At 37.5% G+C, this 22,176-nt stretch overlaps 1 protein-coding gene across 3 annotated transcripts in view; it reads left to right on the forward strand.

Annotated features, from left to right (window-relative positions):
- The window catches only part of DNTT (DNA nucleotidylexotransferase), a 95,888-nt gene that overhangs the window by 55,814 nt on the left and 17,898 nt on the right, over nucleotides 1-22,176 (forward strand). For all 3 annotated transcript variants that reach the window (XM_087766061.1, XM_087766062.1, XM_087766063.1), the window contains 3 exons: nucleotides 3,011-3,113; nucleotides 12,347-12,610; nucleotides 14,069-14,152. In XM_087766061.1, the coding sequence (XP_087622187.1) occupies nucleotides 3,011-3,113; nucleotides 12,347-12,610; nucleotides 14,069-14,152 (451 nt within the window). The remainder of the gene's footprint in view (nucleotides 1-3,010; nucleotides 3,114-12,346; nucleotides 12,611-14,068; nucleotides 14,153-22,176) is intronic.

Genomic DNA, 22,176 nt, shown 5'->3' on the forward strand with positions numbered 1-22,176 from the left:
AAACCAGGCACTGATAGCATCAATTTGGTGTTTGTTTTTCAAACAAAGTGTTTGTTTTCATTTTAAGTAAATCATGCTTAGTTAATCCCCTTCAGTCTCTAGATCATTGTGGAGCCCATCTGTAACCCTGTGTAAGGAATCTGTTTTCTTGAATGGGATGCGGTTTGAAAAAGACTGTAGCCTGCAGCGTTCCCCTTGGCAAGATTCAGGAATGAACAAGAGATTGAGGTTTCATCTCTGAGGCACTTAATCAGGTGATGAATTCTGGGTTTTCATATCCAGTTTGAAGACCAGATGTCTGGCACCATGGTGTTTAACTTGTATATAATCAAGTCCTGTATTATATCTTTGGGTATATAGTTACCTTCAGCTTCAATGAACTGTTGATGTGCATATAGGGTTAATTGTTGATAAGCAAATACACACGTTTATGTACTTCTGAGCTGGAGACAGAGCAACTTGGCACTATCCCGTCCTATGTGCCTTTATGTAATTTTATGAATACCCACGGTTGTATGTTTGTATACACACACATACAAATATATAAACATATATAAATATGTATATGTGGAAAGCCCTGCTCTGCTGAAATCAATGGTCATGTTCCCTTCAGCTTCAATAGACTGATGGTCTGAATCTGTGTGCACTTTACTGCATCTTTTTGCATGATTTACAATCCATGAGCACTATATATTATACATCTTTTTTAATTTACTAGATTGTTTTGCTATTTTAAGGAAGGTAATAAATTTTTCTAGGATGAAATACGTTATTTGGTAAAGAGTGCTAGTGGAAATTAGACTAAATGTTCCAGTAACAGCCTGACAAATTCAGTCAGAAATTAATCCAATGTGAATTAGTTCAAAGAGAAGCTGAAATATAACTCTGACAATAACAATGATTTTATATTGTGTGCTTTTATACGAGGTTTAAACATGCTAACTCCACAAATAAAAAGTATTTCAAGAAATGCTCTCTGTCTTGGGAAATAGATGGCCAGTGAAACAGCTTGGATTTCTTGGGATTTTATGGCTGGATTGATGCAGGATTTTGTAGATGTGGTTAACCTAAAATATATAGTGTGCAGTAAAAATAATAGTGTTCAGTACCAGAGAAAGAATTGGGAATCAGCTCCCAATTCCATCACCTTCCTATTTCTTCCTTTGATTTTTTTCTTTTAATAATTTTAGGCAAGTTTTCTTATGCCACTTTCTGCATCTCTAAGATAGGAATAGTAAATTCCTTCCCTTTGAAAAAAACATTTTGAGACATGTAAGTAAAAAGTGCTATGTAAGAGCTTTGGATTATTATGGTAATTTGAGAGATAATGAATGTCATCCTACAAAATAACTCAAAGCGTTACATGGAATACTAAATGTTTTTTAACTTCTTGAGGTTGAATTGCTGTTCGGTTTCTAAGCCTAGACTGATGCTTTGTTTGAAACTTCTTTTGAAATCATTTCCACCTGTTCAAGCAGTTTTGACTTTGCTGCAGACGCGGCACAATAGTTGCATTGTAGTGAGTTAGACTGCTTGTCAAATGTAAAACCTAGATTTTCATTTCCTTACATCTTGCTGCTAACGCTGTTCAACTATCCATCAGTTAGATGATTTCCTGTCACGCAAATGGCAGTTGACATGTCTGCCAATCAGTTCTGTTCCTACAAATTTCCAAGTTTAAGAAATCAGATTCAGTTTTATGCACTAAGAGAATGAACTATTTCACTAAGTACAAAAAAGCAAATATTTTGTTTTGTTCCCATTTTCACTGCTTGTATAGCAATTTACAAGTTCTCTGAATACTGGACGCAGTGTTGAACTGAAACGCGCCTGAGCTATAACATCATGTACCCTTGTGAACATCAGCAAGAGCAGACTTTTCCCATGAATACATGAAAAAGATTTGGAGATGTGCTACACTTAGGTGCCACTACTTCAGATTTCGGGTGCTTACTCCACCTCCTACATACTGCACCTAGTTGCAGAAATCTCTTCTGCTCCTTTCTCCTTAGTCTGGCCTGATTACAGCCAATAAATAGATATGTATGCAGTTCCTGCTGCAGTATTTAGACCAAAATGAAAACTTTGTATTACTTCTGCAATCCTCAGATGAATTGCATTCTAAGATAAGTTTTCAGATGTTCTCAAACATTTTATAATTCTGAAGGGAAACAGTCTGATAGCATGCTTTTTCCTGTTCTCCAATGATAGCTACATCTTAATCTGACTTAGGTTTAACACATTTGGTAAGTGGATGAAAGGCAAGCTGAATGCTTAGACTTAAATGAAGAAAAACAAGAGGTTATGACATCATTTTTCATTAAGAACATTTACAAATAAACTTTGTGCATATGGATTTAATATTTAAATCCTTGGTGGGTGTAATAAATAAGCTTTAGTCACATTAAGGCTGAACAGTTCTCAAAAAAATCAAGCTCAATCTCTGCAAAAAAGCATTGTTATATTTTAAAAGAGAAGAAATGTAAAATACTGAGAGATTTTATGTATACCTTTAAAAGAAACAATAAAATTTTTCATAATCACAATTTTGTTCATTAAAGTGTCTATCAAAAGCTAAAGAAGAACATTTAAGCCTGCAGCAGTCAGACTGGCAAGTTTATCTGCTCTTACTGCACTGGATTCATAATAAGTACTACAATATTTTGATTATGCTTTTTGTCCAAAGGCAACTGAAACCTTCTTTTCTGGGACTTAAGGGGAAGAAAGAGAGAGATGTAACATCACCAAATGGATCTGCAGTATCTAGTTGAACAATAGAGAAAATACATCAAAAAGCTTAAATTATTGCTTAACAAAGAACACTGACAGACCTGATAAAAGAAATAGAAGATTCCATTTTGATTATGTTTCAAGGAACATTGCTATCACTTTATGCTATCACTTTATGCAAACTCTTTTTATAATGCAGCAAAAATATTGTCTTCAAAAGTACTGTGAAATTCAACAGGAGCTTAACTCTTTTAGTCTTCTTGTTATTTATTGCTTCTAGGGGTAAGAAGATTGGCCACGATATAGATTTTTTGATCACCAATCCAGGACCAAGAGAAGATGATGAACTTCTGCATAAAGTTGTTGACTTATGGAAAAAGCAGGTATGAACTAAATAACATTCGGCCAAAAAAGACATATTGTAACAGCACTGAATTAAGCCTAGGTAGCACTTAAAGAATGTTGACACCTTTTTACATAGGAATAATAAGCTCTTGTTTCTTCTTCTGCCTTTCTAGCCAGCTACGGTATTTTTCAACATTTACTACCTGTACTGTTCAAAGGAATTGAGTACATTTCAACAAGTAAAAGGCTAACGCTCTCTCTGAGGTGAATCTCTAAATGCCCCACTGCTAGGTAAAGCCAGCTTTCAGTGCAGATAGCCTGGAGAGAATCCTTTTGAATTGATTCTTGCACTAGGTACTTTAATTAATGTATAATGGGTTAACACATGAAAGACATTAAAAACATCCTACCAGACAAAAGCTTATCTGACTGTATAAAGTTATCCATTTCAAGGTGGTCAAAACCTTTCAACTGGCTTTAATGGAGGAGCTTCAAACTTGTTTTTTCCTGGTAAAACACAACCTTAGCTGAATTCCTCTTCCTTCAGTTGACTTTTGGTCTTTGAAAAGTTAACAGGTTATTATTAATTTTTTAGATTTCTGTGACTTCCCTCCTAATTCTGTATGGAAAGTGTATGTATTGAAGTAGATTGCTAGCAGGTATAATTTATCATACTCCAATGAAAAGCAATGAAACTGTGGCAATTAAGGAGTGCTGAGGAGCTACTCCATTTTTATCTTTTTATTATTTATGTAAAGTTTCTTTCTCAGTCATTCTACTCCCTTTATTCTGAGAAAAGTTGCATTTCTTCTTGGAAGCTGTCCTTTTAGCTTTTTAAGCAGACTTGAACCTTTAGGAAGCCATGTGTGAGTCCTCCAAAAATCATATTTATGATTCAGAAAGGAAAAGTGACGACAGGCTGAGGCTAGAGCCTGCCCCGAGTGCAGCCTTTCATTCCTTCTCCCATTTCATCACACGCCACTTACATTAATGAGAACAATGGCTGTGATCTGAGAAGTCTGGCAACTGCTGAAGCTTTTCAGGTCACTCTGAGCTGCTTTCATTAAATGGAATTGAAAGGAAAGAAATAGAAAATAAATTGTTCTTGCTGATTTTTTTTTTAAGGATAAAATTTGGCAGAAGTGAGTGCAGGGAGAGTACAGGAGGTCAAGGGTGGCCAAGGACTTGATGAAAAGATCAGGATTCCTCTAGGAATCCCATCATGAAGAAAGTGTCAGAAGGGGAGATGCACAATGGCCATAGAAACCAAACACAAACAAGCTGGGGATTGTTTAAAGCTATGGACAAATATTTTCTGTGTTCTGTTTGTCCTCCAGAATTTTTATGGCTTATACTACCAGCTATACTGCCTCTCTACTGTGGCAGTTGTAATACATAGGCTTTTACTGGCACTACTGAAAAATAAGCTGCCATCAAAATCAAAATGCAAAAAAAGAAAGAGAGGAATTATACTCCTCTTGCCTTTTTATTACCTTTGATTTCTAAGGGGGGGGGGGGGGAAACGACACAAAAAACTCCCAAACCTAAAGCACTTTTATACTTTTTGACAGTACACCTGTCATCTGCTTCACAGCTTTCCACTTTTGTGCTACTGCTTCAAAGCTCAAATTCATCAAAGAACATCACTGAGGTCACGATGTTGACTTCCTCTTGGCAGCTCTTAGCGAAGGATTCTGCAATGTTTGACTTCTGAACTATGGACCTCAGCCTTATTTAAATTGTTTAAAAGGGCCTTTTTCTTAGTTGAAAATTTTAATGTAACAAGATCCTTCCACTGAAAGCTGTTGAAAACTAAGTGGTTAAATCAACACCATCATGCTCTTTGATGCAGCATCACCAGGGATAAATGGGCCGAGGAACACAGAACATAAAGTCTCCATTGAGCTTCAATGCAGAGTGGCAAAATGGAAAAGCTGCAATGCTGTACACAGGTTATGGTTTTAAAGGTTCCAAAAAGCTTTGTGAAGAAACTAAGAAATTCTGTGGGTTAGAGCTTGGAAGTCTGTGGGCAAACAGGCTGAGCCATCTGTGTCGATGCAGCTTCATTCACATACTGTGTAAAGACTTTTTCATTTTTTTGCTGAAAACCTGTATAGCTATATTTAGCACTGTTCCTGTTGTTATATATGTACTTTCAACAAAGGAAGAGGTACCATTACTACAGGTATTCCTGCACTTTTCATTTTTTCCCTTTGTATTCATGTAAGTATAATGTTGCATTTTTCTTTTGGCTTTTAGGAAAATGAGGAATGCAGATGCCTGCCTGTGCTTGCTTATTTTAGTATATTAGTGGTCTTGTTTAGAGTCTATTATTCACCCTTGCTGAGGTGAACAAGTCAGGAAGGGAAAGGCTTGATGTCCCGTTAAGGTGAATGGTGAGGAGCAAGTAACCGGTCTCACTTTTTCAGTGCTGGGAACAGTTTTTTCTAAACAGGGTAGACAGAACAGCAGCACATTCATTATTGAGTGACAGCTGGATTTTAGCAGCAACAAAACCTGTTTCTAAGGCAAGATACAGAAATGGTTAAGAGGCTGGAACAAAGAGCTTGTTTTTTTCAGATGAACGCTCTACCCATAAGGATGCAGAGCTCCTTTATGAACATGTATTGTCTCACCTTTTCACTCAATGCATTATGAATTTTTTGTTGCATTCTGGCTCAGCTTCAGAAGGAGCTGAGGACATTCTTACCTAAAATAGACTATTGCATGGTGGTTAGAGCACTGGACATGAGAGAACTTGGCTTAAATTGCTTTAGGCAGAGGATGGGGCTGAATCTGATTGTACTGCTTCTGAGCTTATTGCATCAAGTAGGCAGAAGTGTTCCATTTCCTGCTCTGTTTTAAGTGAAGATCCAGGCAGTGGTGACATTTCTTATGACATCTGATCTTTCTGGTGTGTATTTTACATTTGTATGTGGGCAAGTATGTATGTATATCTCCCTCTCTCTCTCTCTCTCTCTCTCTCTCTCTCGTTTATCTTGCTCACCAGTGCAAATGCTTATGACAGAGAGAGAGGGAAACATCTTCACTCCCAGACTCCGGTGCTGGTCTGTCCTTGCTGTCAAAACCAGGCTGTTCAAGACATGCCCAGAATTAGACTATTCAGATGTACAGGGAACCTCAAGATCAAAAAGGGACCAAGGCAGCTGTGTGGTTATGCAGCAGCTGCAAAATTCTGTATTGCTGATCAAGCCTTTGATGCCATTTGCTAATGATTCGTCACCCTAACAGGCCTAACTGCTCCCAGGCATCAGTTCCTTGAGCTGTTCCATTTTATAGAATTCCATCTGTCTCACCTAGATAGAGATTTTTCTGAACTAACATGCCTACATCCTATTTTGGATTAGCTATAGGTATTTCACTGAAAAAAAAAAAATCCTGTTTCACATTATTAAACCATCTTAGAAGGAAATGAAGAGCAACAACATATATACATTTCAGAAGAACATACTGGATTACATTTTCAGGTGGTATAAAATGGTTCTACTTAGCTTTAAGAGAATTAATCCAGCTACCAATAATGGCAGCTTGTAACATTAAAAATAGGATAGAATTTCATTTAATTAAAAATGACAAAGAATGCTAATGACTATACTTGGATTGATTTTTCAGCTATTGATTAAATATTTTTCTAAAAATTCACACTTTTCCTCAGTTTGATCATAGATTTACTCCAATATCAATGCTATTGATGTGCCAGCACTCAGTCTATTTCAGTAAAAGTGCATAATCATTCTAAAAAGGGAAAGTTGTTGTGGGTATTAACATAACTGCCTTAAAAAAACACATTTAGTTTTGATGGTGTTGTAAATTGGAATGACAGAAATGAAAATGCCGACATTTTAAAGCTTGATTTTGTAAACAAGGTCTACAGCACTTTATAGTATATAGATCAAGCTGAAATTTGCAAAGAACTGCAGATTCCCTGACATAGAGTAATGAGAAGGCTGCTGTTTTGCAGCTAGCAGTAGCCAAAACTTCACACAGTCTTCATAGCTGACTGCCCCTTCAGGCAATACTTTTTCAAAATGTACAGAAGTGCCATTTCAGCTTTACTTTACAGGGTGATGGCGATGTCCGGTGCCTAATCAAATTAGGTTAATTGGAAACATTATTGCAATGGATATGACCTGGGCTTTGACTCCTATTTAAAGGTGATATCCTGCCTTTGAATCAGGTTTCAGCTGCTTGTTGAACTCAGCACTTGTGTAATTGTTGCCTAATTGCATTTTTTTTAAGTGAAGTAGATATTTACAGTGGTCTACATCCTCTCATGCTCTTTCTACTAGCGTTAGAAATTGCTCAGTCAACAAACTATGAAAAAACACTATGGAATGACTCAGAGGTAGTCCTAAAATATCTTTCTAGTCACACTTGCTAACCATGGCCAACTGCAAATACTTAAAATGTATTCAAGTAGAAGACACAGCCTAGTCAGCAAGGGAAAACAGCAGTAGGAAGGCTCCAATAATGATTTGTTATAACTTCTTCATGATTGCTTGATGTTACATCTCAGGGACTCCAGGAAGTGTTCCCTTTAAGTTCCTAAATACGAAAATAGGATGAGAAAAAAAAGAGAGAAGGGACCCATCTTTAAATGCTGTGGTTTAACAGACAGAATTTATACTCTTCAAGCAGCTGAGAGATCTCAAAGGGTCTACCTTCAGTAGGTATCCAAAGTGACTTTAGGTAAAGGGAATGTCTTCATTTTCAGCGTGGGCAATACAGCAAAGACTGACATGTCAAGTTTACCCTGTTTTCATTTACAACTATATATTCCTATAATCAGTTGCAAGCTGGAAAAGATGACTCTGAAAACTAAGTAAAGCTGATGCACAAGAGATCATCTATAAGATGATAACACAGCTAAGTGTTAGAATGAAAATATTCATGAAGCAGAGGATACAGTGTATGACTAAAAGTTAAAAATCAACATCTTAAAAGGCCTGAGGATTTTATGTCAAGGCCATTTCATCTATTACAGACACATAGGTAACACATAATCATATCTTCTCAAAGCCTACAGGCAAAAAATCCAAGTATGGGATACTGGTAGCCATGTGTGACTGTCCCCAGATCTCACCGAGACAAAACACTCCCTAGGAGCTTGTCTGCTTGCCCGTGAAGAGAGAAATGACTGCAGGCTGTGACATCTTGCTGGATTTCTCAAGCAATCAGAAACAAAAATCCTACTAAGACTTCCCACCTACAGTAGGAATTCCATTCCTTTTGTAGTCCATCTAAAGACAGGCTTTAATCATAATTTCTTGCACCAAAACTGAGGAGATTTCAACTTCATTTGGCTGGGAGTGTTGGTCTGCTGGAGGGTAGGAAAGCTCTACAGAGGCACGTGGACAGGCTGGATCAATGGCCCAAGGCCAACTGTATGAGGTTCAACAAGGCTCAGTGCTGGGTCCTGCACTTGCGTCACAACAACCCCATGCAGCGCTACAGGCTTGGGGAAGAGTGGCTGGACAGCTGCCCAGTGGAAAAAGACCTGGGGATGTTGGTTGACAGCCGCCTGAACATGACCCAGCAGTGTGCCCAGGTGGCCAAAAAGGCCAACAGCATCCTGGCTTGTATCAGGAATAGTGTGGCCAGCAGGACTAGGGAAGCGATCGTCCCCCTGTACTCGGCACTGGTGAGGCCGCACCTTGAATACTGTGTTCAGTTTTGGGCCCTTCACTACAAGAAGGACATAGAGGTGCTGGAGCGTGTCCAAAGAAGGGCAACAAAGCTGGTGAAGGGTCTAGAGCACAAGTCTTATGAGGAGCAGCTGAGGGAACTGGGGTTGTTTAGCCTGGAGAAGAGGAGGCTGAGGGGAGACCTTATTGCTCTCTACAACTACCTGAAAGAAGGTTGAAGCGAGGTGGGGGTTGGTCTCTTCTCCCAAGTAACAAGTGATAGGATGAGAGGAAATGGCCTCAAGTTGCGCCAGGGGAGGTTTAGGTTGGATACTAGGAAAAATTTCTTCACTGAAAGGGTTATCAAGCATTGGACCAGGCTGCCCAGGGCAGTGGTTGAGTCCCCATCCCTGGAGGTATTTAAAAGACGGGTAGATGTGGTGCTTGGGGACATGGTTTAGTGGTGGACTTGGTAGTGCTAGGTTTACTGTTGGGCTTGATGATCTTCAGGGTCTTTTCCAACCTAAACGATTCTATGATTCTATGAAAGAGGACACAAACACTGATACAGACTGTGGCAAATGTGCAAAACTGGTGATCTGAGCACACTGTCTACAAACAGCATACAGGTACTGGAAATGTAGGTACTTGGAACTATAAAAGAAGACTTCACCAAAATTTAATCTAGTTAGGATTCTGCCTAGGGAAATAAATTATTTAGATTTGTTCTGCGATATGCTATGTTATGCTCCAAATCTCAAAGAGCAAAAAAGAAAATGAAGCAAAAGATGAGAAAGCACTGATGAAGTAGCTAGAAGATTTTTATAGAGAATGGGAAGAATGTCAGTGCTTAATAAAAGCTTGAAGTCATCAATTAATGGTCAATGATCAATGAGATTAAAAGCATTTTTTAGCACTAAAAGCAACAAAATTAACCTGTAGGCAGGCATAGTTTCATCAAAAAGAGTGAGATAATAAGCAGTTATACATTAACATTCAACAGCTGTTTTGAGTCTATATTTGGAAATAGCAAGCATCAGTGCCTTGTGACGGCGTAAAATTAAGAAAAAATTATGATCTGTTTTAAAGATGGATGTGAGACAACACCTGCTAAAATTAAGCATTTTCAAATCAGCAGACTTGGAAACTAGTAATCCAAGAGAATGAGCTGCATAAGGCGTTTTCTCCTATTAGTTTATAATAAATCTTCAAAATCAGGAAAAATTCCAAACAAGTGAAAGAATGTCAATGCAAGTCAAATAGTTATCATTAAAAAGATTGGCCCAGTGACCCATAAAACAGCCTGTGACTGATTCTCAGTAAAATAATGGGCTTGTTAATTTGGAACTATCATCAACAAAAACCTGGAGGCTGAAAATATAATAATACCTAACAGCGTCTCTTCATGGAAATCATATCTTAAGTGTTTTTGTTATGGTTTTTTTTGGTCAGAATTATAGCTCTGAGCGATAGAAGTAATTTTATTGCTGTGAAGTATTCTCTAAGGTATTTAACATATTATCATGTAAAGTTATCACACTTACACTATATAAAAGAAATAATCAAAACCTGGTGTTTAATATGGAGATATTCTTCCAAAAATCAGTTCATTGTCACCTGTGTTCATAAGAGATCTGACCAGTAGACCATTATAGTTAGCCATCAACAGCCATCAAATAAAACCACTATTATACACTCCCAGTTCAATTTTGCAATTTAAAGAAAAAAAAAAAGCAAACACAAAACTAATATGATTCTTTACCATATATTAAGGGATATGTTAACTAAAAGTCTGGAGCCATTCTTGACCATGCTTTTTTATGGTGAGACTAGTATAAGAAATCCTAGTCCAGAGGAAGGAGAATGTGTAAACATTTGAAGGACTTCAAGGGAGAGACAAAAAATTGATCCAAGGACCTAAAGAAATCCTGATGATGGAAATTTTAAGAAACTGAGTCTATTCAGCTCATCAGTGACAAATCTGAGAAGTGGGTTTGATCAATGTGTAGGTTTAAAGAAAGAGAGAGATATGAGGAGATATGAAAAGATGTCACAGTTGTAGTCTTGTTGATCTTGCAGATGAAAATTAATGAGCTTATCTAGTCAGAATGTGAGGTTAGGAAGTTCAGCTTAGTAGTTTTCCTTCTAGCAATAACAATTAAACACCTGATAGACTATGAAGAAAGTGGTTTATGCGCTCTCGTTGCTAACCTTTATAACAAAGTTAAATTTCTTTTGCAAAGGCAAATCTCAGAAGTCTCTACTGTGTTTGAAATCAAGAGCTCAGAGGAGGCAGTCACAATGGCCTCCTATATTTTATGAACCTATAAAAGCTAAATTAAGGCTGAGTGTACCAGGACTTAGGCACACATCTATGTTTTCATCATGTGGAACCACTCTCAGCAAGTGGAATCTTTTTGCCAGCTGAGCCCTTCTGCTAGAGATGGCTTCAGTGACACTGGGCATTGTTATATTATTATGCATCAAGCTCCATTTCTATTCTGAAGGCTCAATGATGACTGAAGGAAGTGGTGTGATGGACAGTATCTGCTTTATTTCTTTGTTATTATGTATTTGACATTTTGTATTCTTTAAAAAGGATATACTGGGCAGCAGAGAGAGGGATGGTGTTCCTTGTCTTGTCCCAGGTGCTGCACTTTGGGTGATGAGAGGTTTTCTGGCTGGTGAGGGGAGATTGCACTTTACCTGAGGGCAGCTGAACATGCAGAGCTCTAAGAAGCTTTGGGAGTGCAGGGTAAGTCTGAGATGTTCAGGAAATCAGTAGCCTTGGAAGCTGCCTAGAAATGCAAAGAACAGGCACAAAGACAGGACTGAGGAATGACAGAAAGATGCTTTTCCTAAGGGCCTAGAGGGGATAGTGAAGAGTTTACTTCAACCCCAGGAGCCATTGAAAGGTTGCTGGCTACAGAGCAAGGCTTGAAGAAAGCACTACCTCTTTCCACCCAGCCCTTCCTACAGCGCTGGATTAGAAGGAATTAATTTACAGCACTCTATTACTTCCATTTTTCTCACTGTGAGTGTTCTTTATCATAAATAGAAAATCTTGTTTATGCTTTAATAAAATCTGGCTCTTGAGGATCAATAGTTTTTGGTGCACTCCCTTCAAACAAAAGGCATGGACAGGGCCATTCCGTGTCTCTGGAGACTCCAGACCTTGTCACAAGGAAATCTCACACAACAGACACAATCCAAATGCTCTGTTTGGAATCTGTCAGCAAGACTGTGCCCTGGACTAATCTGGTTTTCTAGATGTCTGCCACGTGGGAAAGCATCAATCCGTACTCAGAAGTTTCTGTTATCAGCTACAAAAGGCTTAGGAGGAAAGGATGGAGGGGAAGAATTGCAAATATTGTCTCCTTAATACAGGGCAGGACATCGCCCCTATCAGATGACTACCACTGCAGATTTCTCTCAAAGGATCTGGTAACATTTTTCCAAAAGTTGCAGCTGTTTCTTTTCTCTGCTTAGCTCAGATTTGGCCCTGCACAGTTCTGTGTTTACTGAAACTGCATTTTACATGAATTTTTTAATACAACTGTCTAGAAGCTCTGGAATTACAGTAAAACCAGTCCAGCAATTCAATGTGAGCAATGTCTTCTCTTTAGGGCTTACTCCTCTATTGTGATATCATTGAATCAACATTTGTAAAAGAACAGCTACCAAGCAGAAAAGTTGATGCCATGGATAATTTTCAGAAGTGTTTTGCAATTTTAAAATTATATCAGCCAAGAGTAGACAACAGCAGTTACAACACATCAAAAAACTTTGATATGGCAGAAGTCAAAGACTGGAAGGCAATCCGTGTAGATCTGGTCATAACCCCCTTTGAGCAATATGCATATGCTCTGTTGGGCTGGACAGGCTCCAGGGTAAGTAACCGCAACAGTCCATGTTTTTTTAGCATTGCTAACCTATTTTTGCTCTTGCAGAACTATTCATAGTTCATGGATTTTTAAAAAATGTTCCTTCTTTCCACACATCACATTTCACGCTGTCATCAATCCGTGATCATAGGTTGGAGCTGATGAACTAATCACTGACATTTACTGATGTCTCTCTAGAGGAGTTAACTCTATTTTCCTTGAAACTTAATGTTTAGGTTCATGGACTGAAGAACAAGATTTTCAGTCAGTTGTGCTGTGTTTTTATATTATACTAGTGTTAACAAGCAATTTAATTGGTTACTGAGTAGAGAGATGATTTGGTGTCACAGAATTTTACAGGGAATTAAACATTTGAGGAAGAGATGTTCTGAATTGGAACTTAATTTGTTTTGTCAGAAATTGAAAACAATTTGACATCTTCCTTTTTGGTTTAGATAAAATGTTTTCTTTCAGTTGTATTTTAACTGAGTGTTTTAAATTGTAAAAAATTGAAAAAATTTAAAATTTACACATTAGTTTTGAACTAGAATAAAATATGTTTTGATTCATATTTTAATAAGTTAAGAAAACTTGAACTGATAGCTACTTTCATAATAGACACTGTAGTTAGTGGGTATAATATAAAATAGTAAAATATTTTCAAAATAAAAAATTCTGTCTAAATGCAAACTCAACACTGAAATGATTAATCTTTTTCCAGACAGAATTATTTTTTAATCTGTTCTACATGCTTGCCTTCTGATGTTCATTTTCGAAGGGAGTGATTACATGGTATAATGGAGAATTCCTAAGCCTGCTCTGAATTATCTTTTTGTTGTGCTAGAAGCAGTACAGGTGCATTGTCACTCTGTTCTACTTGGTTAATTGGAAGCAGGATGTTTTAGACCAGGCAAAATGCTGAAACTGATGTATTCTCCTGCTGAGCTGATGAGTTACTTCAGTCACTTTTCTGTTTTGAGATAAAATGTATTTATTTGGACCTTAGATTAAGTCTTGGAGACTTCAGGGTCCTTCTTATTCTGGAAGTGTTTGGCTACTTAAAAAGCCCTTCTCTCAACCCTGTGGGTGGGTGTCCACACTAAAAATGCACTTTGTGAGGCCCTTTGGTTGAGCAGGCAATGACTCTATCTTTCTCTGCCTCACTCAGCTCCTACTCCCTGTCGAGATAATTCACCTACAGACTGAGGGAGCCCATCATAGGCTGTACATAAGCTTACTTTCTCGTACAGTACCCAACTATTCTCAGACTAACCAACTGAAATGATGGAACATTGCCTATCAAAACATTGTCCTTTCAGATGATCCATTTTTTCAGCCTATTCTCTTTTAATAGAGGTAATTTTTACATGTTCATTTATTATTTGGTTTGGTGTTGGAGCTCTTATACAAAGGATAACAATTTTGATTTGTCAGAATTGCTCATATTTGCTCTACCTTTCACAGCAATTTGGACGTGATTTGCGGAGGTATGCTACTCATGAAAGGAAGATGATATTGGATAACCATGCTTTATATGACAGGAGAAAGGTACTGTTTATTCTCAGAAATAAAACTATTGTGTTTTTTATTTCTGAGTATGCATTTTCATTTTATTTTTGATATTCAAGTATATAGAATATTTTAGTTTGATTCTCTATCTATTATGTTGCTAAAATAGTCCCACCTTCACAAGATTTAGTTTCACTGACAGAGCCTGATTAAATCTGAACAAGTAAATCCAGAAATCTTTTTTGGCATTGCTGAGGTAATTTCTGAAATTTAACAAGAAACATACATTAGACAACAGTGTTTGGAAGGAATTGTGCAACCTTCACCAAACTGAGAATAACTCATCTGCAAGTATTTGAAAGAACTATTTTACTGTCCCAGAATGAAAGGTCATTTCTGTGTCACAGGCAAAATTTCAACAGGGCTTGTGCTGACATTTCAAAGGAAGAAAGGATATTAAGTGGTACAGGCTCAACTAGAAGGGCTGAGGAAGTTTATGTAGGGTATGATACTAATTGGAGATCAGGGATCATCCTGCTTTAAAAGCCCTGCATTCAGAAGTCCATGTGGAGTTCTGTTTAGTCAGGCTTGCTAGTCTTGGTAGTAATTGGTTGTATTTCAGCTCTTGGCTGCAGTGATACTGATCTCTGCATTTATCTGGCTTAATGTCTGTATTTGTATTAGGCCATTCTAATAATAAGCAAAAATCAATATTGAAGATGTTTATTGATGTCATTATAGGGGAAGGCAAAAGTACCGTGTCAAGATTTTACATTAATCTTTCTTATATATTCCTTGTAGAACAGAGACTGCTTTTAGCATCTCTACTTACATGCAGCATTGTCTCATTGTTTGTGAGATGCAGCAGTGATCTAAGCCCTCACTCCATTTCAGCTGTCTCCATATGTTCTTGTCAGGCTCAGACGCTATAGCATCCTCAGTTCACATAGAAACCTGGGGAAATGATCAGACTAATGATCCATTTAGTCAAATATCCTGTCTCCAACAATTGTCAATACTAGATGCTTCAGAAGAGAATATAAAATCGTGTAATAGATAAATATGCTATCAAATATATAAAGGGGGATGCTTATTCACGAACTCAGGGATGATGTCAGTATCTTTCTGCCTGTCTTTTATATTTTGAAAGCATTTAAAATATAAACTCTTTGCCTCAACATAATATAGCAAATGTTATTATCTGCAAGTTAATAAGTGCTCTGCTAAATAGCTTTTTGGATGTAACAGATAACTGCACTAGGGACATACAAAGAATTTAAGAAATGCCAGTGTTATTTTTTGTGTGCAGAAAAATTTGCCTGCCTGGCATACAAGTATATATCATTAAATCTAATTCTTTTACCCAGAACACTGATGCATTCAGTGATGCAAATTGGACACTGTTCATTCATGAACAGCATCAATCAGTATTATTTTTTCCTTATTCTGTTTAAGCTTTATGTCTGATGTACCATTCAAATCCTTCTGGGAAAGAAAATGTGAGTTTCCATGTGAATTTCACTGGAGTAGCCAGGATGTTTCACAGATAAATGATGAGTTTATCTTCACAATGCCCTCTGGGAAGAAAGATGCTTTTGTCTTCCTAAGTTTTCAGGTAAAGAACTGAGGCAGAGAAAGATTTAAGGCCCTAAAAATCCATTGCAGTTTGGCCTGAATTTTCTCCTGTTGAGTATCTGCCTGAGGACTTTGAAAAACACATAGAACTGTGTATATCCATCACATGTTTCCCAAAGTCATCAGCTGTAGCTGTAACTGAATTTCCAGACCTTCTACATGTCAACTTACATTTCGTCACTGCACTGCCCAAAAACAAAGAAGAAGAATTAGTGGGAGGACTGAGAAGGAAGATTTAAAAATTTTTGCTTATTACTTATTATGATGCAGGAATTCTATGACAAGGGCAAGAAAAAAAAAAAATCCATGCCTTCAGGGCAAATTTCAACTGTCTTGACCATGAAGTCCTTAAACTAGGACTTCCATACATCAAATGAATGACATGAATGGATCAAATGTCCCTTTCTGCTGGGAACTCTGTTTGCTTTCAAATGTTTCCCCCCTCCAAAATAATATCTAAGTCTGCCTTTTCTCATTTAATCCCAGACACAGCCAGTTTACTTCCAAATTTTATTTTCTGCTGCAAAACACAGACGTACTACAGATTTCAAAACAAGAAGCCATGACAGTCTGTTGACACAGCAGAATACTGTTCTTGTCTCTGCTGCATTCTCAAAAATCACTAAATTACATTAGCTGAAATTTTCCACAAAGAAAGAAAATTCTAAGGCAGCTATGCAATATGAAAAATTTCAGACGAGGCAGCACTGAAGTTATAATCAACTTAAACCAGGATCTTTTATCAAGTAGTGCCATTCTAACAAGAAGCAGGGAGACACCACCATCCATCTGTGTGTCCCCCACCCCAGCTTCTAAGTATTCTACTATTTATAATCTAATGTGTTAAATTCAAATTTTTTTTTTCTTATTTTTAACTTTGCAATTTTGTATTAAGTTATTCCCATAAAGGACATTTTGAACAAAAAGCCTTCCACACTGCCACCCAGTGTGTAATAAAGTCAAGAATGTGCGTAATACAGCAATGGTGTCTGTAACTGCGAAACTTGAGGTGATGACCCATAGTGGGAGAGGAGAAGTTTGCAGTAAGTTGTGTGGCTGCCAAGGTTGATTAATTTTTAGGGTCGTCAGGTCAGTAAGCTTAAAATCAGTGATCAAAATAATTAGTAACTTTAGTGCTGTTTCAGGGAATGTATGCCCAAATCGTGAAATGTTCAGGGTTTTTTTTCTTAATTTAATTATAAAGACTAGAGAATCTTCTTTACTGTCATTCTAGTGCTTCTATTTAATAACATTCGACTGGGGGGGAAACACTAAAAACATGGATGTTTTATCTGTACCGTCTTTTAAATTTAGGTTGGAACATGAACATATGTATTTCATAAGGACATTTTTCTTTGTGGTAGGAAATCTTCCTTTCTCAAAGGAAAGCTTTCTCAAAGCTAAAAACAATCAGGAAGCAGGTATCCTTGTAGAAGCTGTTCAAGATCCCTCAACACAACCTTAATTAAGGTTAGTTAGGCACCATAGATAAAAACTGAATCTCATCTTTTCCATATTTCTCTCCTTGTTTGCTGAAGAGAGGTTACCTGATGTCACTGGCTCTGTCCAGGCAGACAAAATTTCATGCATGACTCCGTAACTGTCACTGGGGTATAATTCAGGAGCTGGACCAAATCCTTTCTGCTTCATTGTTATTCTTCTATTACTGTGTGTGTGTGTACAGCAAAAGGGATAGAAAGGTCAGGGAGAGTGAAACTAGTACTCGATTGATCCTGATGAAGACCAAATCCTTTCTTTGAAAACACCTGCCTGTCGTCATTTAAAATTTTGCAAGCTGGTATAAGAAGTTAATAAACCATGCTATAGGAAATATACTTTGATTTTTTTTTTTAATGGAATGTAACAGTGCCTGTAAAAGAGTGTCTTTCATTATAAAAGACAACAGTTTCCTGGTTTTCTCTATATTACAATATATAATTTTGTATACTTTATTCTTCTGTATTAATATTTATCAGCCCTTTGGCACTGTGGCCCACTGCCTGAAATGTGACACGTGTCAGAGAATCCCAGATTCCAGTGTTCAAGGGGTTGCATCGGGAGAGAGTCCTGGTTACTTTAATGTATTTCCAAAGGGATTCTGACAGGAATACAGAGTGTTAACACAGAAGTTAGGAATCAATTACATAGCTTTGCAGAGGGAAACAAAAGGAACAGATATTTCCTCCAGGGACTCATTACAAAGTTACACTGTGAAATTATTCCTCAGCCTTGATTTCTTTTTTTCCTAGTGTGAATCTTTTTCATATATTTGTGCGTTTTGGAAGACAGTGTGCAACTATCAAACTAATGATTTTTTCAGTTCTGTAATGAAAAGGACATTTTGTAGATCTTCCTTTGGTAGGAAAATTGTGACAACAAAAATTGAAAATTTACTACCTTTATGAATTTCATAAATTTATGAAATTTATGAAATTTTTCAGCCTCTTTTTCATAAAAAGATGAGTGGATATCCAAATCTGTGCCTCTTTAGAACTGTGTCCTAAAGCTATGGAAATCAGCATTTGTATATACTAACTTGAAGTATGAACTTTCTGTGATTTACATCAGCTGGAGATCAAACTTTACAATGATTCCCACACTCATGGAATGAAGGAGTTCATTGATCAGCCATCAGGAAGAAAGAGAAATTGTATATTCCCCATGTCTTATAATATTATTCTTGCTGTTGCACTGGTTACAAATGGCACGACACAGTTAGGAACCAGGCCAATAAAATTCTCACTGTAAAACTTTCCTGATTCATGAATGAACAATATGCTCTCTAAGTAAAGTAGAAGTGCTTTTGCAAAAAAGAATTTCACTTTTCTGTGTGAACCATAAGTCAGGTCAGCTGACAATAGGCTCTTCCTTAGAAAAATTAAGGTTTTTAAGCTGGAAACCCTGGCATCACTGTTTGTTTTTACACCCCTCCGTGTTGGATTGGGGGTCATTTATCCCTTAATTCACTATAAAGAATTCTTGGTTACAACATGCATTGCATCTAGACTTAATCAGGAGCTAATAAGAGTGTAAGCACTGACCTCTGTTATGTATTTATGTAACTTGGTCATCAGTCCACTGTCTGAACTGCAGCTTTTAGTCTGCATGTATATATACAGTTTGCCACATACTGAGATTTGAAGGGCACTTTCTTTGCAATGATTAAAAGTTTGTGATGTACTAGGGCAGTCATTAGCAAGTTTTGACAACATCCTGACAGCTTTTAATTGGGCGAAATGGAAAACTAGTGAATATGACTAAAGAAGATATAGCTCTAAACCCTTTTTATTTTTAAACACCTGTCTTTAAACGGAATAACTATCATCTGCTTGCATGAGAATGCAACAAATGTGTGATTTACTTTCACTTTAATGTTTAATTATTTTTAAAGTTATTTTTAAAGTGGCTGGCAAACCACAGGCTTTCTATTCTTAAAGGAGTAGGTGTCCTTGAAGTATGAGTGCTTCTCCCCTTTTACAGGGTCAGCAACCTGGAATAAGATTCAGGAACCGCAAAGGTTGTTCGTTGCTCCTTTACCAAACTCTGGCACTGTTAGATAGAGTAGAGCATCCTTGTCATGCAGAAGGGCACTTTGGAGAGTGTCTGAAGCTGGACTCTCTGACATTGGATTTTTGCGCTCTTCACAAGAGGGTGGGTAAGAATGTGGAACAACTGTTCTCCCATGAAATGTCTCTCAGACTCAAGTGTATGTTTTTCTTCAGTAAGAATATTACTTAAGGAAAAACTTCCTCATTCTCCAGAGTATAAAATGCTATGGTCCAGTCGGCTTATAAACTTAGCATCATCTTTAACTTTGAAGTTTGCTCCACCACAAATATAACATCTTATTATCTGTCTGTAGTCTTCATGCCTTTACTTTGTCTCTATGATTAATCTCATCCAAGTCTCCATTTCTTCTTAATTTGACATAGTTTCATTCAGTTTTGTAGACTCCAATAGCTTTGTAGTCTCCAATGTTGCTGCCTACTTCCTCCTGGGTACTATTAATACCACTTCAAAATCCAGGGAATGACTGTAAAAAGGGTGGCTACAACTTAGTGGTGTAAAATGTCAGTTTGAGAAGTACTTAGCCCAGAAGTTCCTTACCCCAGAAGTTTCTTACCCCAGTATCGAAAAGATCCAATAAGCCCTTGTGAGTCACCTAGAGAGCTGCTGTAGCTCTGGAAGACATAAGCTATGTCCTTCTGCTGAAATTAAAATTAACCAGTTCCAAATATAGCTTAGATTCCAGACTGTAAGCACTAAAATGAAATTCAAGTTCCAAAAATTTCATCATCAAGAAAAGCTGTGTTTTTAATTTAAGCTGATTCTGTTTTAACTTCTGTTATTCTGACACTTGCTTGGCACTGCTGCAAAACCTTTTTGTTGCTTGTTACTCTTAAAATTCCACAGGAACATAAATATGTTGGATTTCCTTTTTTTTTTTTTTTTCCCCCTGACTGTGTCCCTGGATGTTATCTGAGGTTGCAGCTTGCAGTTCATAAATCCCAGACTGTTGTGATCCTGTTCTTCCTCATGGCTCATCCATTTGAAGATCCAATTCAGATACCGAATCTTTGTTATAAACAGTTGTAGATTTGCTGCAGTCTCATTGGTTAAAGCTCTCTCTGCTCCCTCTGGTTCTCTATATGTAGTCACTGGATATAAAAGGTCCTTCTTCAGCTTCCAAAAAACCTGACATACATCATTGTTAAGACGCTATGCCTGTCACTGGTATCTGAAGTGTTTACATTGATGATTGTGAAGACATTTGTCCCACAAACTTCCATTCCCCTTGAGGAAACACAGCCTAGACAACTGCTAGTGTTTAAAGGAAAGGTTGAATGAGCAGGCTGAAAATAATGTGATGTTTTCTCAGTTTGATTCTTCAGGGTTGTGCACTGTCCAAGCTCTGAACTTGGAAATGTCTTAAGTGCTCAGCCAAATCACTCTGAAATTTATGTGTAAAGTTTTGCACATACTGCTGGTATTTTGGCTCAACAGAGAAAACAATCAAGAACAGCTGTTAGCATCTGTGGAAGGCAATCCTATGCAGACTGGAAATAAGAGATGACCTACTCTGTTTGTGCCTTTTCTTACTCTGCAGTAGGTCCGTTCTTGCCTAGTACATATATCTTGTATCACTTTGTAACAGGGCACCATGTCAGGCTGGTAGACTGATGTGATTACAGTCAGCCAAAGGATCATGTACCTCTTCAGACATGTGACATTGGAGGGCATATTCAAACAATTTTTAGGTATTCATGTTCTCTGAACGTTTTCTGATCCCTCTTTTAATCCTGATTTGGAATGTGAACAGGCAACATGAGAGGGAAGAAAGCATTTTGACATTTGGAATGAAGTGACAATTGTGTGAGCTGAAGAGATCACATATGTTGTTGTAATGTGGCCTGAGGAAGGAGGATGGTCCAGAGGTTTGACTATTAGCTTGCAACTTGGGTCCCACTGTAGCCAAATTTTCTCTGTAGTTTTAAGCAAGTCATTTAACCTTCCTTGATCTCACTTCCCAACAGTAAAACTTAATTCCCACAGTGTAGAGGTACAGTAAGGATAAGGAGTTAACCACTGTGGCAAAAACTAGTTCAGTTTAATGAAGGATTTTGATCACTCAGTGTTTTGCCTTTCCCTATAACTGGGAGAAAGAACAAATGTTTAATGAAGAATTTTGATCATTCAAAATTGTCTTGTTCTCTTAATCAGAGGGAAAGTCAACATGTTGACACTTTTTGCAAAGGGAAATGTTTTTTGAATCTCAGCTTTGGAGACAATCCACAGATCAGACTGTTCCAAACCTCCAAAACCCAGACAGCTCTTAGGGCTGCAAGCTCTGAGGCACTTGGCTTGGCTGGCTGTTCCAGGCTCGTGGAGCCAATAAGCTCTGGGGACCCTGGCTCTGATGTAATTAAAATGACTTATTTGAACTGAGGCTCCCAGTAGCCTGTCAAGCAAGTTGTTGAAAAGATGGGCAAGCTGGCAGGAGCTCAAATAGGCTTAGATTTTTAAAAGTGCCTGGTAAACTAGATTCTATTGGATTATTTTTTTCAGGGCAATGTTTTGGTAATTACATCATTTTTATGGAACACCCAGGTTTAAGTGAGTAGGAAATTTCCAACAAACTAAAATTCATTAGTGTTTTGCTGAATAGATCTGTTCACAAGTCAATGGGATATTATGTTTGTGTAACTATACATGTGTTAAGTAGAAATATTGTTCTCTCAAACTGCCTTTTCTCTGGGAATCCTAGGAAGTTGAATTCCAGTGATTCTCAGTCAGCAGCATCCATATATCATGTTTCTCTGTAGATCTTGGTGTGAGGATGCCCCAAGCTTAAGTATAGAAGATGCTTCTGAAAGATCTACTGTGCTATGCAAAGCCCAGCCCTACCACTTATACCATGGATACATTTG

This window comes from Nipponia nippon, unplaced genomic scaffold (genome assembly GCF_047370975.1).
Source record: "Nipponia nippon isolate SJK-2023a ecotype South Korea unplaced genomic scaffold, ASM4737097v1 scaffold_3, whole genome shotgun sequence".
NCBI lineage: Eukaryota > Metazoa > Chordata > Aves > Pelecaniformes > Threskiornithidae > Nipponia > Nipponia nippon.